Source organism: Ambystoma mexicanum, chromosome 6p, assembly GCF_040938575.1.
Source record: "Ambystoma mexicanum isolate Mex_15411 chromosome 6p, UKY_AmexF1_1, whole genome shotgun sequence".
Lineage (NCBI taxonomy): Eukaryota > Metazoa > Chordata > Amphibia > Caudata > Ambystomatidae > Ambystoma > Ambystoma mexicanum.
This window is the reverse complement of record NC_090935.1, coordinates 1,536,069,417-1,536,087,466: the sequence shown is the minus strand read 5'-3', so window position 1 is coordinate 1,536,087,466 and position 18,050 is coordinate 1,536,069,417. Positions and strand designations below refer to the sequence as shown.

General features: G+C 44.7%; 1 protein-coding gene across 3 annotated transcripts in view; it reads right to left on the bottom strand.

Annotated features, from left to right (window-relative positions):
- Positions 1-18,050, bottom strand: part of HOOK3 (hook microtubule tethering protein 3) — a 1,904,471-nt gene that overhangs the window by 1,391,022 nt on the left and 495,399 nt on the right. For all 3 annotated transcript variants that reach the window (XM_069626410.1, XM_069626409.1, XM_069626411.1), the window contains one exon: positions 8,455-8,538. In XM_069626410.1, the coding sequence (XP_069482511.1) occupies positions 8,455-8,538 (84 nt within the window). The remainder of the gene's footprint in view (positions 1-8,454; positions 8,539-18,050) is intronic.

Here is an 18,050-nt window from a genome sequence, read left to right as displayed (position 1 = left end):
TCTGTACTTTTTTGGGAGATTGCTGTCTACTGCAGCAATGCTATCAGGTTTTTCCCAGTTTTTCTCAACTGTTCTTTGCAATGCCCTATGGAAGGGGAGAACTGGATCTTTCCAGGGTCCTCGGACTATAATATCCATCATATTGTCTTGTTCAAACGTAGGGGAGGCTCTTCCCCAACCCATATATTCAATCACCCTACTCATCAAATTCCTATACCCCGAGTTTGCATGTTCTGCAGGATCAAGTGCAGCAAACTCCAATTCGGGTGATGTGTCCACACCACTAGCAGAATGCAGAGTTTCAGATGGATCTCTCATTTTTGTCTCAGGATTTATCAGTTCCTCTGGAACTTGTCTAGTCCCAAGTTTTACTCCAAGAGGAGTGACCTCCTCATCATCTGAACCACATTCCTCAAAAATTGAAGACATGGACCTAAAGAAGTCCGATCTTGGTAAAGGTGTAAACCTCTCTTCTTCCTCATAATTTGTTGAAGGAATCAGTGTTTTCTTCGAGGGAGTCGTAGGAACCTTCGACACACTCGACGAAGCCTTCGACAAAGGCGTGGAGGATAAATTAGGCTTTGTTATCGGAGCAGTCGGCGCCGGTGGCGTTGATTAAGTTGCACCCGATTTCAACAATTTTTGTTTCTTATGAGGGATCGGAGAGGCACTCGATCCTCGAGGATCTCTCGAAGACTTGTCGACTCGAGATTTATGGGTACTACTAGGCTTAACCGTTGTAGTTCCAGACTTCCCTGCGTCGTCCAAAGGAGCAACCGGGGTCTGGCTTTTCTGAGGTTTCTTTGAGGGATTTAAGGCCGCGTTCTCAAAGACCTGCAACATTCTTTTTCTAAAGCTCTCCCACTTTGACAGGGAATCCGATATAGTCGGACATCATACCAATTCTGTCGATGAATCGGATGATGACGACTGAGATCTGTGTCTCCTTTTGAGCTTTTTAGAGGAAGACGAAGATCGTCTCAACCTGCTACGAGATCGGGATCTCCGAGTGCTTTTTATGGCATTCCGATTCCTTAGAGTCGGATGATTTTTTAAATAAGGCTTTCGAAGAGCCTTTCGCCGCCTCCCGCCCCACCGCTAACTTATTTTCCCTCTCACCGAGGGCCTTCTCCGTCAGACTGACAGAGCCATAGTCGCCAGTTCGATGGTCTGAGCCCAGGCACAACAAACAGAAACGGTGAGGATCAGTCATATATATCTTCTATCCACAGTCATTACACTTCTTAAACCCAGTTTTGGGAGTCAAAGCGGTCGATGAAGAAGACATTTTCTTGACAGAAAATCTCGAAGCGCGCCGTTCACGAGAGCGAAGCAATCGGAAAAACGGAACTGAAGCCAACGGGCGCGGCTCGAGCCATTTATACCATCAGTGACGTCGACACGGTACGGAGCCCGTCGAGGGACATTCAACGCCACGACCTCGAACACAGCGCCCTCTGCCGAAATTCTTTTTTCCGATGCAGCGAAGCTGGCGAAACGAATTATCACAAGATCACAAGAGGAATACGTGGGAGGACACAATCCATTCGAAAAAAATAATACAAAACAGTAAAACTAAGTTCTGCCACCAGTTTGTCTTTAGGCACCTAAAAAAGTAACCAAAAATTCCATGTGTAAAAAACTAGGGAGATATTTATTTTACAGTGCACAAGGAAATCAAAGTAAGAGTTAAAAAGAGAAATAGTGTCCCATTACTGATAGTATGAATAACTGATCAGTTTCCCCATAACATGTGAGCAAAGGGAAGAAAAGCTGAAGGCTAGCTTTACTTCACTTCAAAAAGTCAGGACAGGATCAAAAACAAGGGGGTTGCATAGAAAACTATGGAGGGAAAGTTGCAAAAAGGAAATCTTTCCCAACAATGATCACACTTCTATTTGCGAATATTGCCAATGTGACAGCTAGTAATTCTAGTACATTATGTGTAGCTTTGTATGGCAACTGGTCCACTTGCCCACTGTGGCGAGGTCCCAGCAATCCTGTTTAGTGAAGTGCCTGACGTTATGGTTACTTGCACAAGTGGATTGATGAAAAGCATACCTTTCAGGATATTTGTGGTTGTCCACCATTGTAGTGCTTTTACCAGCTCTTGCGCAATAACCAGTAGATCGTCGCACTCAACTGTCCCTGGGATCAATGGACTACGAGCCATTGTTCTATTAGGCGCGTGTGGAGAGTGATGAAATGTATGAATGCCATCACACCTAGCAGTTTCATTACTTTTCGGGTGACTGGCTCTGTTACATTGAATTGGAGTCATTGGTGCTTTAATCCTTTGTGGGGAGGGATAGGGCATTAATTTTTGTTTTTGGTATGGCCCCTATGATCTATTTATTTTGACTTTGAACCAGACTGGATTTGTTTTCCCTGATGGAAAAATCCAAATTGTGCGGCAGACTAACTGTTGTGACAAATTTCCTGTCATTACCCAGTTGTCCAGATAAGGTTATACTGGAATGTTCCTCCTGTGAAGATGGGCCACCACTGCTGCAAACACCATTGTTTAGTGGCAGAGACTGCACCCTCCTTCCCACCCCCAGGGTATGTTCCATCTGACTCGGCAGCTTTTAATATATTTAAAAAAATTAAATAGCAAAGCTTTCACAGTTATCAATAATACACTATATGCAGCAGAAACTGCTGGACGCCTGGTTGCCCGTCAGAAAGACATGCATTGCTCAGAAATACAGGAACTCCGCCCAAAGAGAAGGCAAACCTATTACAAAAGCCAGTCATGAATGAGATCTATTAGGCCGGCAAGTGGATGATGCTTTAAAAAAGTCCAAAAAGGAACAAGACACTTTGAAGAAAAGTCTAGTAACTGATGAACCCATATGCATGCATAATTGTAGGCCGACCCTCACCTGAAATAATTTGTCTCACAACATTTTGTCAGGTGTTGGCAATAAAAGGCCGTAGGATTTTATCGTACAGATATGGTTATGCAGATAACACATAATCACATATCATAATAATATACTTTTGGGCACCGCGTCCTGAGGTTACCCCCTCTGGCCCGTGCCGCCTTCTCATGTCGCACGACTCATTTTGGACACCATACAGTGCCCTGTACTTCTGTTCCTTTGTTATTATTTGTAGGGTGGGAGGGTTTTGTGGTAAAGAAGCAAAGTGTGGAAGACGCTGAATGAACAGCGAACCTCCTGTCAGTTTGGGTCCCCGTTCAGGGTCCACAAACAGATTGCGTTTTCTTAGAGCATTCTGCTCTTATTTATAAGACCCAGGGGAGCCCTTGGTCTTTGATGTGTATAGTAGTGAGGGCTGTGCGCCAGCCCCCGGCCGGATAGTCGACATGTCTGGCCCTGTGAGGAGGGGGCAGGCCTTTGAACCTGGGCCCTGCGTGACTGTTGGTTTTCCGTAGGTGCTTAGCACCTTGTTGCTTGGAGGAAGGGTGAGGCGCCTGTTCACACCTCACCCTTTCTCGGCTTTGTGTGACAGACTGCGTGTCTCTGTGCTTGTGGGGCAGAGGAGCAGGCGTGGGGGCGGGAGCTGCCCCTCTCTTAGCCTGCCAAATGGTAACATCAGTTACCCTGCCTTACCTTGGGCGGCCCTGCGGCATTGCCCAGAAAAATAGCTGGAAAGACTTTACAGCAGAGAGGAACATGAGCAAACCATTGCTCATTTCGTCCCCATACATATACACCACCAATAGGTCAAAGTTACTACATATCAGGAACCTACACATCAGGAAGTGGATCGTACTCTAGCACAGTCATCAACGTTTACAACATTAAACGTCCTGGGAGGATAGCTCAGGGGCAACATGCTCACCTTGGAAGCAAGACGACATGGAGCACCACAGTTTTCTATCCCCAGTTCCGCGCTTAGAAACTTCTGCATATTAAGCGCATTATAAATATCATATCATATATCACTACTGCAGTGATTTTGCCTTGTGCTTTATTGGCCAGCATCACATCTGCGGACCAGCACTTTACAAGCTCCTATAATATTTTAGGTTTTAATTGTCAACACGCTTAGCATAGACTTTTGATGTGGTCCCTTGGAAGGCAGTTGTTGAGCACACTGCATGTCCTTCCAGTGGAACTTGTTGAACAAAACATAAAACGTGTGTTTTCAATTGTTGACCCGTGAACCGAGCAACACGTTTGAATTTTAGTTCTGTCTGGGCACAGAGACGTTAACATTACCCACTCCGACTTCTTCCCTGCAACCTCTATGTGTGCTGGCCTGCCCGACTCCCCTCTTCTTCATACCAACGTGCTGCCTATCACCCTGAAACCTGCTCATCCATAACACTGCAAATAAACCCCTTTGCTTCATAGCACAATGCATGTACTGTTTATTTGTATTCACTACTGGCAATTGATCGCCAGAAGCTTCATGGATTGAGCACTGATTTTGCCACACAAACTCAGAAAAAAAAACACATGGTGCTATCTTTCAGATCCACGAAGCGTCCTTCTGGAAGATGGCCGCCCTCTTCATCGGCACTAGAGTGCCTCAGAGGTTGCCTTGACTACAGCAAAGTGTGATCCTGACTGGAGGCATGCAGCAACTTCTGGCCTATCAGGAGCCAGAAGGCGTGAGCCGGCCCCGGACAAGAAGGACCACACAAAGGCCCGTCAGGCCCTGGACAGAGCTGGAGGGAGCCCCTCTCCGTGCTGCTGGCCAGCGACTTGTCCCTGGACAACACTCCCTAATAAACAATTTGGCAGTGTCCCCTGCAGTCAAGGACCACGAAAACTCTGCTCTTGCACAGTACCTTCGATTCTTGCCACACTTACCCTCAAACTTAACTACAAAATGCAATTTCTGTACCACCCGTTATATGTATCTGCTGTGCTTTACCCCTCGCTGAACACTTTCTATGCTTTTTATTGCCTTGCTCAAAAATCGAATTCAGGAACTGCCCCTAAATCTGTGCACTCTCCATTTGGTTCTGCATTGTAGTGCTTTATTGGGAATTCAAAGTTAGATGTGCTTAATCTGTCCATGGGCTGCTAGGCCACTTGATAAGTTTCTGTGCACTGTGCAGCTCCCTTGTAGTCTCTCCCTCTCTCTGCTACTCCCATGGCACTCTCCATCGTACCTATCTATTCCAACTGCTTTTCTATCACCTATCCTACCTCTTTCACAAAGTCTGGTAGAAAATAAACCTGAAAAAAAGGCTCTCCTGGACTGCAACCCAGGTTACCTATTGCCGACACCTACGTAAATGCCACTTGCAGGCAGACTATTACACATACCCTCTCCTAACCTATGGACCACCCCCCCCCCCCAATCTGGTCTCCACTCGCTTCTCTTTTTCCTCCTCATCCATTAATGGTGGGAAGTACTCCTGGCATACATCTCATCGTCTAGGTGGATCAAAAATGTCTATCACAATGGCACTATCATGGGCCAAGGTTATCAACCTACACTCCTTCTTGACCAGTGCCTGCCCTCTCAAACATACTCCCTTCTTCTGCCACTCCTTCCTCTCCACCACCACCGAGAGTACCACAGCCCTCTACCCCCCCCCCCCTCGAAAATGCTTCAAAGGTGGTAGCCGGCTTCACTTAACTAATCTGAATGCTCGCTCTGCTGTCAAACACCCCTGTAACATTTGTCTCCTTTTCGAAGACTTTGACATCCTTGCGGTTACAGAGATGTGGTTCAGTGCCAGCTTTGTCACTGCTCTTGACGGCTACAAATTCCTCTCTAAACCCAGACCCAACAGACTTGGAGGGGCCCTGATCTTCCCTGAGTGGGTCCCTGCCTCCATCATACCCTGCCTCCTCAATCCAACTCCGCTTTTGAATGCCTCGTCTGTAGTCAGTCTCCCTCTCTTTCCCTCCCTCGCACAGTCTCCCCCACACAGTCTCCCCCACACAGTCTCCCCCACACAGTCTCCCCCACACAGTCTCCCCCACACAGTCTCCCCCACACAGTCTCCCCCACACAGTCTCCCCCACACAGTCTCCCTCACAGATTGTTTGCATCATTGGTAGGCGAGAGCGCAGGGCCAAGCAAGGCAGACTAGTGAGAGTGGGAAAGCAGGGAGTGGGGGTCCCAATGAGTACTATCCCTTTCTTACTGGCATTCAAGCAGAGATCATTAGCAGTACACCAAGCCTGAATTGTGGATAGACACTCCAGGATAAGCGAGGAGGCGGAGGGTAGCCTGAAAGAGAGCTGCGTGTCATTCGCTTAACACTGAAAGTTAAAGGTAAAGATAGAGATCCTATGGGCCAAGGGGGCCATGTAAATGTTGATAAACCAGGGGGGAAAGGTTAGATCCCTGGGGGACACCACAAGTAGAGAGGGCGGTAGAGGATAGAAAAGGCCCGAGTTCCATCTGGGAGGGCCGGTCAGAGTGAAATGAGGTGAGCCACGTCTGATCTGTGCTTCCCAGGGCATCACGGAGACGGGTGATCAGGATGTTGTGGTTTACCGTATCGAGAGCAGAAGATCAAGAGGAATGAGGACAGAGTGAGAGAGTGTCAAGATTTAAGAGCAGGTCTTCACGGGTGTTCAGAAGAGCAGTTTCCGTGCCTCTGGATGCTCTGGAAAGCCAAACCGATGGTCATGAAGACAACCAACAGATTCAGTATGGAGGGTAAGTTGAGTGATGGTCAGCTTCTCCAGGAGTTTTCCCAGGAAAGAGGCGATGGAGATTGGGCCATAGTTTGTCAAAATGGACGGGTCGGTAGAGGGTTTTATGAGCAGAGGGTGCACAAGAGTGTGTTGCAATGTCCTTCTTGGAAGTTAATGTCACTGACAGTGGAATGTGTGATGTCAGTTTGGAGTGTTGGGGGGTTTGTGGCTATCTGAAGTCTGGGGGTTCTAAGGGAGGCATTTGAAGTATGGAAGCTGGCTCTAAGGTACGTGCCGGTGTTGCGGACTACCTTATTGACTATGGTGCTCTGTCATGTATTGGACATCGAATAAACCTTACAGTAAACTTACCTGCAGGCTCAGGTCGGTGATTTCCCAAGAACCAGGTTACTTCAGAGTGCTTGAGAGGAGAGGGGAGAGGGGAAAACCCAAGTGGTGAAAGAGGTTGCAAAGGTCAGCCAAGGCTGGAGCGAGAGTCAATATTGTCCTTGATGGTTTTGGAGGGGCAAAGGTCCACCCGTTTGGAAAAGGCTTTTATAGACAGGACTTGCCTAGCGACCTCATCCGGTGTAACTGGCGAGAGGGTGGAGAGAAGGGGGGGGGTGGCCGAAGGGAGCCAAAGAGATGTTGGTGCAGGAGGGGGGAACGGAAGAGAGAGAGGACAGGATGTTCTTGTTTTGTTGGTGAAATGTGCGGCCACGGCTGAGCAAAGGGCCTGGGTGGGTGCATTTGAGGATGCGGCTGCAGCAGGTTTGTCCAGCTCCCGCAGACTTTAAATAGTTTGGCCGTGTTAGATTCCGCAAAGATGCGGGCTTGAATGTAGACTATTTTCGTGGAGTGCATGCAGAGTCTATATTGCCTTTGAAGAAGGCGGCAGGCCAGTTTGTCAGAGGGTATACCTGAAGATCCCCATTTCCGTCCGCTGCTCTGCACTTGTGTTTAAGGGCAGCCAGATCGGAGTCGTACCAAGAGTTGCACTTTTTGGCAGGCTTTAATCGGACCCTCATGACAGGAGCAAGAATGTCAAGAGTGTTGGAGATGGAACAGTGAAAATTAGAGAGGGATGCATCAGGGTGGGAGTCAGCTGCCAGAGTACAAGGAGGAGAGTAGGTGGAGGCAAAGGCAGCCACTGACACTCTTTCCATGGGTCGGATAACCTTGACGGCAGGTGGTGGTGTAGGGTGTGCCATTGCAAAAGAAACAGAGTTTCAAGTAAGAAGAGAGAAGAGAATGCTCAGTTCATGAGAGTGGGTTAGTGTGAGGAATAGAGTCGGATGTCTGTGGAGATGACAACATCCAAGATGTGGCCAGCAGTGTGCGCTGGACCAGAGGGTAGAATGGAAAAAGCAAGAGTCACAAATATTGCAGAAAGGTCCTTAGGAGTCTGCAGAGTCCAGATGGATGTTAAGATCCCCCAGCAGGAGGAGTTGGGAAGAGGTGAAGAGAAGATGCCAGGATAGGTAAGGATATGCAGGATAGGTAAGTGTACAACTGGAAAAAACTTCTGTTGAGGGACACACCTAGTGAGGAAAACGCCTTACAGTTTCTTAGATTGAATATCCTGTTTAATACTGTTCTGAATTAATACGTTATACAAAATAATAGTAAACAAATTAGTTCATATATGAAGTAAATAGTACCTCAGCGTCTTTTGGGAAGATACCAATGGAAAGATCTACACCCAAACATCACTAAAACATGAGCTTTGACTAAATAAAATGTAACTTCATTTGAGCAACTGGAGATTTAAGACGGTTCTTTAACACTTTGTGCTTGAATATAAACGCATTGTGAACATTTAAAAAGCTGAAAGACTGGCTTACATTTTACTTTAACAATTCAGAAAGTCCCTTACCTGCATATCAAGCTCGTGGCATCGCTGAGCAATTTCTTCTTTAGCTGCAAAAGCTTCATTAAGTTCATCGGTTGTCTTCTTTAACTACAGAATACACAATAAAATGACACATAGTTGATAGTTGGCCTGAAAGTACTTAATCAGCCAGAATGTATATGATTATAGAGTAGGCACCGTCCAATTAAACAGGTTATTAGGTCTCGTTTATTACCAGTAGAGGGAAAATGTTGTAAAACCTGAGATTTTATCCTAAATTTGTAAAGGTAATCCAGATGTGGACTTATTGCTCTCTGTGCCTAGAAATATGCTGCACCTCACTGATGTCACCCAATACAGCAGTAACATGAGTTTGGGTTTGCTCTTGCCACTTGGAGTAGAATTATGTGGCCTTTCCCAGGTGGATTGTCCTTGCAGGCAAGACTAGGCTGATACGCAAATTAAAATTTCTCCTCTAGTATGGCACAGGGAGCTAAAACATGCAGACCACCCGAGTAGTAATCCATCCCATAGAACAGGTTATATGGCCTGGTATGGCCTGGTAAGTTCTTAGTAGAGACATGAAACCTTTCTTCTACAGACCGCAAGGTCGAAAAAGATTTGAGGAGTATGCACTAAAATCTGTTCCATCGTCAGGTATCAAAGGGTAAGCAGGAGCTACCATTGCAAACAAAGAGCAGGTACATTAGTCTGACTTCCTCATGAGATGTAGAGAACACGCTGCGCCATATAAATAAACAATTTTGCTTAAAAGGTCTATGCTCCCTAATGTTTATTAATAGATAACCCTAAACACACAGAGTTAACAGCAATAGTTGGCTGAGGGTGTCAAAAGTAGCTCATGCTAGCTGTAGGTGTCAAGCTAACCAAGCACTTCTAGGCTACAAGCAGGAGCTGAATTGCACCCAGCAAATGTGATCCCCCAGAGACGAATACCTTGCATTAAATCACATGCTTGCATATTTTGGTTGCATCATGAAAAAACGTAAAATATAAAATAGCCTACAAAATCATCAGGTGGTGTCTGCAATTAGACCCTGATGCATCAATGTGCCTGTGATTTGAAAAAGGTATTGTGTTATCCACTTTTGAATGGTCCTAGATATACCTTTGGAGGGTGTGACAAATACAGGGAATTCATCCCCTCTTAAGCCACCCCTTTTGGAACTAGAGAGGTGAGCCTGCTAAGTTTAACACCTCCTAGGGGACAGGGCATGCAGGATCTTACTGGGGATGGCTGAACACCACCCCCACCATTAGAAGACAGGAAATCCCAAGCTAGGGATATCTGTTAATCACCCTTATCCCAAAAAGAAAGCTTGACCGTTCTATGGGAATTGAATGATGCACAGAGACACAACTGCACAAAACAGTCAAATAAAAACCCTTGAACCATCTTGAGACCGAGCCTTCCTTGAGCCATCTGTGACAGAGAGCAGTGGCCTTTGGTTTTGTACATTTTTAGACTAACTTAATTCTTCAATAGAATAGTCTAATCTAGTTTGTTGGTGTGTCTCATCAATTATGTTACGGGCTGTCCCAGTATTTTCTTCATTTACACTAGGTAATGCTTTTCAGTGTTCAGTTGCTGGGTGTTTTGCTTATAGAAATCAAAATCTTCACTTATAGATAAGCATATTAGTGCTTAATTTTCTCCAGCCATTAATACAGGAGACATTCTCTTGCATGTTATTGCTCAGTTGTATCCAATATTTAAATGACAACCATTTGTAGCCAGCTTGTGGTATTTCTTTGTTCAATGTATTCATTTCTGTTTCACTGAAGATTTTTTTTTCTAGTCAATTTGTTTTTTATTGATTCATAGAAATTCATTAAGTGGTTTGATTTACAGTCTATCTTCGAGCAAATGTTGTTTAAATACATTCTTTCAAGATTTACTTTAATTATTTGGAATTTTCATATCCGCCAGATGCTAACCAAGTGCATTGCTTATTTTAGTTTTGGATTCTTTAATAAATTCCACGTTTTCAACTTATTTCCCTATCTTTTTTAGTGAAGCTAGCATACACAATACTCTGGCAGTAGTTAATCTTCAGTTCCGATCAGGGAAGTAGAGCTTGGCCTGTGCTTTTAGGTATTAAGGAGTTTGTGCTCCAGTGTGCCCCATAGAGGGTGCACAAGTTATTAAAGGTCACACTTTGTTTCAACAAGTCTGTACTGACATTTCAAAGCAGGGATGAGGTTGTACAGCTTTGTAGAAAGCTGTGTTTGTTTGTGGTCTATCTACAAACCAAATAAGTATTGGATTCAACATAGCACGAAACCCAAGCAGTGGCAAACCTTCTTCCATATGTGTCATTTGGGTTGGCAATTCAAGTAATCGCTTTCTTCTAGGGAATTAATGCCAATACGACTGCCGAATGGTTTACATTTCTTACTAGTAATGGTGAAATGCCAAACCTTTATGGTTTACTGTTCAGGAACAGGCTGCCGTCGATCAACCAGTCGAATTTCAAATGGGCGAAAATCTCAGTTTTGTTGGGATTTATCCTTCTTCCAAATGATCAAACTGCTCGCAACATTTGCCAGCTCCGACTCCCTTCCACACTAACCCACCCCCCCCTCCAGCACTGCCACTCCCGCCTGAGCAGATAGTAAAAAAGAAATAAAAATAAAAGACAAGGATATTGGTTTTAGGGCCTTTTCACTCCTTTCATAGAAGCAATTTTATTTTATAATTTTATTAATTTTGGGGGGCTGGGCTCAGAGCAGACGTGAAAATTGTGTGAAATTATTTTCCTCCCGCAACATAAAAAAAAATAATTTGCACCCCAGAAATTGTGACCAGGTGCAAATGGCCATAACTACCTGTATAACAGTATTCAAGCAGTTAACTGTGCCACTGCCCTTAATCAGTACCTAAATCTGATTGGTATGGTGGTAAGATAGCTCAGCAGGTTTAGTGCTTGCTGCTGTAATCTATGCGTGATCCCGGCAAGGCCAACTTAGCATTTCATCCTTCTGAGTGCAATAAACCAGTACCAACGTCAGTAAGGATTGTTAATGTATGTAAATATATTTTATGCACAGCGCTTAAGGGTAAGCGCTATATAAATAACAAATAATTATTGGTCATCTGCACATAGTTGGAAAGGAAGACACATTCTTAATGAGCAAATGGCAAGGGTGTCCTAGATGTTTAAGGACCTTAATCACAGCAACTTTTTGTAAACTGTTGCAGTCTTTCATCCTTGGTTGCATTTATTCACTCTGGAGTGTGGTACATTGAATCTTCCATAACGAGGAGAACCAGCATCTACTCTTCAATCATAGCAGGCCTAATTCACAAGAATAAAAACAAACAAGTATGCCAGAGCTTAGTTGACATTTTCCTACCTACTGATGGTAAAGCAGAATTTCACAATGATCCCCCCATTCAAACCCCCATCCAAGGACCACACATCTTCAAATCATAATTCGTACAATTCACAAGCAATTCACATATATTCAATTAGTTACAGAACTGTAGCAACAACATCCAATACAAAATTCCTACCAAACTCTAATGTACTAGAAATATAAAAATATACATTTTTCTTACCATCAAGTTGGAAAGCATGTCCATATTAAAACCATAGGCTTATCCCCTCTTGACTGTGAATCCCGTTAAAGCTCGGGGGGGAAAGGGTTTCTATTCCTGTTGGAGCAGAGTGTTACAGGACTGATCATTTGTTGTAGGAACAAAGGCAAGTCAACAGGTCTGACTAGAGCAAGGTGATTTTGTGCCATCAGCTGTATTCTACTGGCGCAGTGTAAGCCTTCTCTCCTCTGGCATGAGGATGGCGCCCGCAAAGCAGGTGAGTTCGTCAGGCAAGTCCTCAGAAAGCTTGTGACAATACCTTATTTAGATGCTATTGTTGTGTGTAACAGAGGAGTTACCAAGAGGAGATAAGCTAATGTTGTGGAGGCATATCCACAGCCACCAAAAAAAGGTGATTCTGTTTGGAGGGATAGAACTCTTGAAGCTCCAGGCGGCAGTGAACAATTTGAGGCAAAGTTCAACAAAAGAGTTGCCAGCTAACCTGCATTTCTCCATAATGGCTGGTAAGTATTCTAGGCGAAATAGGACAGTTTGCACCTCAGATCCATGCGCTCTGGCATGGTGGTGTGTGTTGGGCTAAGAGGGTCCAAACTGACCCTCCACCCTGTGATGTAGCCAAGGAACTCAAGGGCCTCAATGAAGTCCATGCACAAGAAGAAGAAGTGGAAAAATCTATCAATCATCGAGATCAGGCTTGTTCTATGGCATCTAGGATTACGAATACAAAGAGGGCACCAAATGGAAGGTGACCCGATTGTGGCACTGCAAACAGAAGTGGGAAAGTAGAGTAATATATTCAAGACTTGAGATTTCTGCAATAAGCTGGAGACTACCATGGTAATACTCGTCTCCAAGCTGGAACGCAGTGGAAATGCCGGAATGTCAGCTAGATTTTGTGAGTCCCTAGAACAGTGGATGATGCATCACTGTGTGACAACAAGCAGTGGTGCTCTGGGCTGCAACCTAGTCTCACACAAGTTTAAAGACTAATTCCATTTCAAGAGGCCTTTTTGTTTGTTGCGTTACTCCTCTGTGCTGGCAGAGTGGCAGGCACCCCCATTTTTGTAATAAAAGATGAAGATGGTACGGAATTGATTTGAAAGATGTGACGAAGCAAAAAGGAGTTGTCGTTAAAAGGGAGCAAGTTCATTTTATTTTTTTGACCTGGGTCCAGAGCTTAATGTGAAGAGGCAGAAACTAGTCGCCCTGGGTTCTACCGAGTCAATATGGTATTCTTAAAAATTGAAGGTGTATTCAATTGTCAAAAAAATCACTTTCTCAGAGGCGGGGGCAGCAGTTGGTGTTTGAGACAAATTGCTCATAAAGGCACTGCTAACAACCAGGAGCCTGACTGATCAATATGGGCAGTGAGGGAGGACGCTCAGCATAAAAGATCTCCTTGCAGACACTCTTGAAAGTTTAGGAAGCATTGCTGTGAGGGGGTGCAAGTTAGGTTTTACAAACAGCATGGTTTGGGGTGGGAGGTTCTTCCACTTTCTTTTGTTGCACTAAAACTGTACGTAGATTGGGTTTACATTTTTGAGTGCACTTTACAGACTGAGAATTAGTATGCTGTGAACAAGGAACGCAGCACCCACAGAGGAGCTTGTAGTTAATGTTACCTAGCCATTGTATGAGATATGAAATGGTGTTAACCGTACTATTTGTTTAATTCAGGTTTTCTTTTCTCCTAATAAACCTAAATTGAAACAGTCTCATAACAGTATGTAAATCAGTGAGTCTCTGTTTTAAACATGCACCTTTTGTATTTTATTTCTTAAATTTTGAGGCAGTCTTTCGATTTTGTTAGTGGGGCTCCGTTTTAGATCTTCATTTGTGGTGTTCACTTTTCTATAAGCTAGGCTTACATTTGTTTCACAGATCTTTCATTATTCTGCAGTATGAGAATTTATTTCAATTGGTTGGGCTCATGTTAATTTGTAGATGGTTTCAGAACATTTCATCATAGTTCTTCAGTCAAATGTAGGGTGCTTTTATATGGAGTTCTTAATGGTTTGGAACAAGGGGAGCTACCAGGCAAATGCAGGTTGTGGCCGTTAGGAAAGATTACTCTTTTTGCAACTTTCCCTCCATATTTTCCTATGGAACCCCATTCTTTTAGCTCTATTTTTTCCTGTCCTGACTTTTTGAAGGGGATTGAAGCCTTCAGCTTCACTTCCATTGCCTTTTGCTCACATTTATGGGGGAAACTGACCAGTACTTCAGACCATCAGTACTGGGAAACTAGGTTCCCCTTTTTAATTCTTGTACTTTTTAACATTAAACAGCACCTTTACAGTGCAGTGAAATGAGGATAATGTAATCACCCTCGCTTTTTACACATGGGATTTTTTGGTTACTTTCATATGCGCTAAAAAACAAGCTGGTGGCAGCAGTTACATGTTGACAGTTTTTGCATTAAGGTTGATGTGCACATTTGCGTTTACCATTCAAGGCAACTAAACGTGGCTAGTGCCCAAAAATGACTGTGGCACGAGATTCACTTTCTTCTTGGGCCTTCTCGTTGTTTGGCCTGAAATGCCTTCTTTCTGCCTTGCCAGGTCAGGAAATTTCTTATAAGATCATGCACTTGCCAGGGAAAACTGCTGCTTTCCCGGGCTAGCTAGTGATCGCTTTGTGTATGTGTCGCCAAGGAAGGGGGTGGGACTGTCGAGTCCCAGTCCACATCCTTGGTGTGAGAGTCTAGTTGTGGGGCAAATGCAAAACCAGTATTTATCTTTGATTGGACAACTACTGGCTATTTGAATGGTGCAGATCCTTACCACTGGTGGGCTTGGACTGGTTTCCAGCTAGGACTTTGGACAGGAAGAGGACCTATGCAGTCATTTCTTCAGATTATCTTTGGAGTCAAGAATATCTCGAAGCGCAGCCTGCTACATAGTCGAAGACAACCCCTGAAATGATCCCTGCATCTTTTCCAGTAGCCAGCCTGGCGAAGCCCTGCTCCTCCGAAGACCCAGAGCGTTGCTTCAACACTGGACTAGTGGACCAACTAGTCCAGACGCCTTTGCAGATCCTGCCCTCCAGAGCTTTAGAAAGTGCCCCTGAACTGCCTGGTGGACAGATCAGCTCCCTTGTGGGCTACCTTGCCAGAAGCTTCACCGTTTCACGTTTGTTTGCGGAACTTCAGCAGTCACCAGTTTGTGCCACTAGCAGACTTCTCCCAGAATTTCAGCTTTCCATCTTCACAGGAACCTGTCCTGGAGCAGCTGCAGTGACCAAAAGTGGAAGGACGTCTGTCGCTGCCTCTGTGCAGAGGCAGTCGTATGAACTCCCCTTCCTCCAACCTGTGAAGCGTCCTGAAGAGGCCTAAATCAGTGGTTCTTGCATTTCTTCATCAACAAAGGTTGCATCTTGCAGCCCCTGTCCAGGAGAATCCTTGAACTAGCCTACTCTCACTGGAACAAACATTGGTAGATCAAGCCCCCAGACAATCCAAAAAATCTTTTGGGAAAATCAGAATGGGGGTGTGGTGTGAAGGGGGGGCATAAATGCAGCGTGCCCGTCTCCCTCTGTCTTCCATAGGAGAACAATGGGAACAAGTTCCTTGGTCTCCGTATTCAATTCCACTCACCTTTTGGTTGTCAAACCTGGGTCGAGAATCCTGCACCTGGATTAGCCTTGGATCTGGAAGAAAGGAAAACACATACCTCCGGTAACATTGTTGTAGAACTTTTAAACTATCACCACCACAAGCCTATTGAAACCTACCTACATAGACTTCATTCTGCTAAGAAACATGGCGATTCTTGTGACATTTGGGCACAAGGTCCCATTCATGTTAGGGTTTGGAATTCTTAAGTTAGGTTATTGTCTTATAGTCTGGTTCCATCATTGACTGCATCTAAAATACTTTCCTGCTTTCACCAAGTTAGTTGAAATTGATTTGAACCTATCGTGACAGTATATATTTGTATCCATGTTTTGTTCGATAATACTACCTGTTAGATTAATTATCCAATGTTTTTAGAAGGCGCATAATAAATAACTATTTGTATACATGACTGTCTAAATTCAATTGTGTGCCATGCTGTGTGGACTCTTAGGATCGCTCGCCCCTCTATCACTCTCCTGAGAATAAGCCTTGATTGCTCACTCACGTACCTTTATTGGGCTTTTGCAAACCTCTCAGAGTTCCTTGTTTACCGTAACTAGGGTGGCCTCCTAAAATCTGTCCACCAAGTCAGATTCTAGAATTCCAAACAGCGGCCAGGAGAGAAAATGATTGAAAGGCAGGATGCCTAGGAAACTGCTGAAAAAGGCTCTTTCTTAAGTAATCAGTGGCTCATGTGGATCTCCGATTCACGATATGGTAAGAAGTATGGATAATGGGAGACAGAATTCATAAAACTGGAGCTGTGTGAAAAGGGGTCCGAGGCCTGCTACAGCAGAAATGCTGCAAGATGATGTGTAGGTCCTGCGGCAGATGGGCAAATGTGGAGTAAGATCTCCAACACAGTTGGTGACAGACCATTATAGAGGTCAGGATGTACTGGGAATAGGCGAGTAGCTGTAATGCAGACACAAATGAGACGTGGCCTTCAGCAGCGAAGGACACTTGGCTATGGCGCAAGCAACACATGTGGGATCAGAGGTCGGGGCAGCCTGGACTGGTCCTGAGGAGCCTTAAACTAGTGGCTACACAGTATCAGGGAATCAGTAGAATAATGGTTTGGCTCAGTACGCTTGAAGGGGCAGCATGTGTAACTTGATGGCACAAAAGAGGTTAGCTCCTGTTGGTTCCAGGGAATGATGATCCCTGACATGTTAGTGGCCCAATCTGTCCGCACACATCAAGAGACAATGGAAGTTAAATTACAGAAATCAGTGTTGGTAATCTGATGGGAAGGTTGAGGGGGCCAATCAAAAAGATTAGTTGTATGTCAACTCGGAGTTGGAAGAGCTATACAATGCCTTGGTTACTGAAATGCCAGGCAAACATGAAGGAGCAAATTGCTACTGCTAAAAATGCTCATTTGTGGAAAGAATTGCTTCTTACCCATCCCATATAGAACTATGGAGCTGATAAAGCACCAAACAAAGTCTGGTAAACCGCTTCATATATTCTCTTCAACAAGGGGTTTCAAAACACATGTAGGAGGTTGGGCAATAACCAAAGTGGAAAGATGTTTGGAAAATGTCTGGATGGAGCAGTAACAAAGTAAGCAAAAAGGTCCCAAAGCTAAAGGACCTACAGTCCAATGGCTACCATAATTCACATAATGGCAGGTGTCTGCACAGAGGAAAAACTCCTTCAATTCACTCAGTTACAAGGTCGTTTTAAGTACCCAAGCACACAGCTTTACTTGATCTTGACAGATAATCCCAACGGTGCAGTCATCTGGGTCTCTGTAGCCTTGTAATGCACTCCTAACAGGATAAGACCTTGTAGCGTTCCCATCTAGCCCTAATGGTCTCAATATCTTCTTATAGGCTTAAGTTATTATTCTGGGTAGTATCCAAACGATGCGTTTTTGTTAGGTTGCAGCAAATATAGCTCATTCCTCAAACGTGGCACACATCCTCCCTCCAAGGCAAGGGCATGCCTCCTGGGCGCAAGCCTGCTACCAGCTCTGGACAAATTCACAGGGTGAAAACATAGCTGCAAACCAACAAGATCTGGGATAGCACTCAGCAGGCGATTCTCCTCCTAACTCCCTTCAGTGGCTTTTGGTTTCCGACCGCTTCTCGGCCAAGGCCCTGCAGGCTACTTTTCCTAATCTCCCCTGCAAGCATAAACTCTTTCACAGTGTAGCCTATTTAGCTTAACTACCACCTGCTTCCCAGTGGTCTCATTGTGCGGCTTGAGGACTTCATTCTTTGTAGGTCTGCTTCCCTTGCTCCTCTCACTGCTCTCAACAATTCTCAGGATCCTACCCATCTCTCCTGACAACTTTAGAGGCTTCCTCATTAGCATTGGGTTAGGTAGTTTGTGCATGTGCCTGATGCCACACCCCCTTTGTTTAGAGCTATACCCGTGTTCTCAGTTATGCTCAGGTGCTGCGCTGTTTTAATT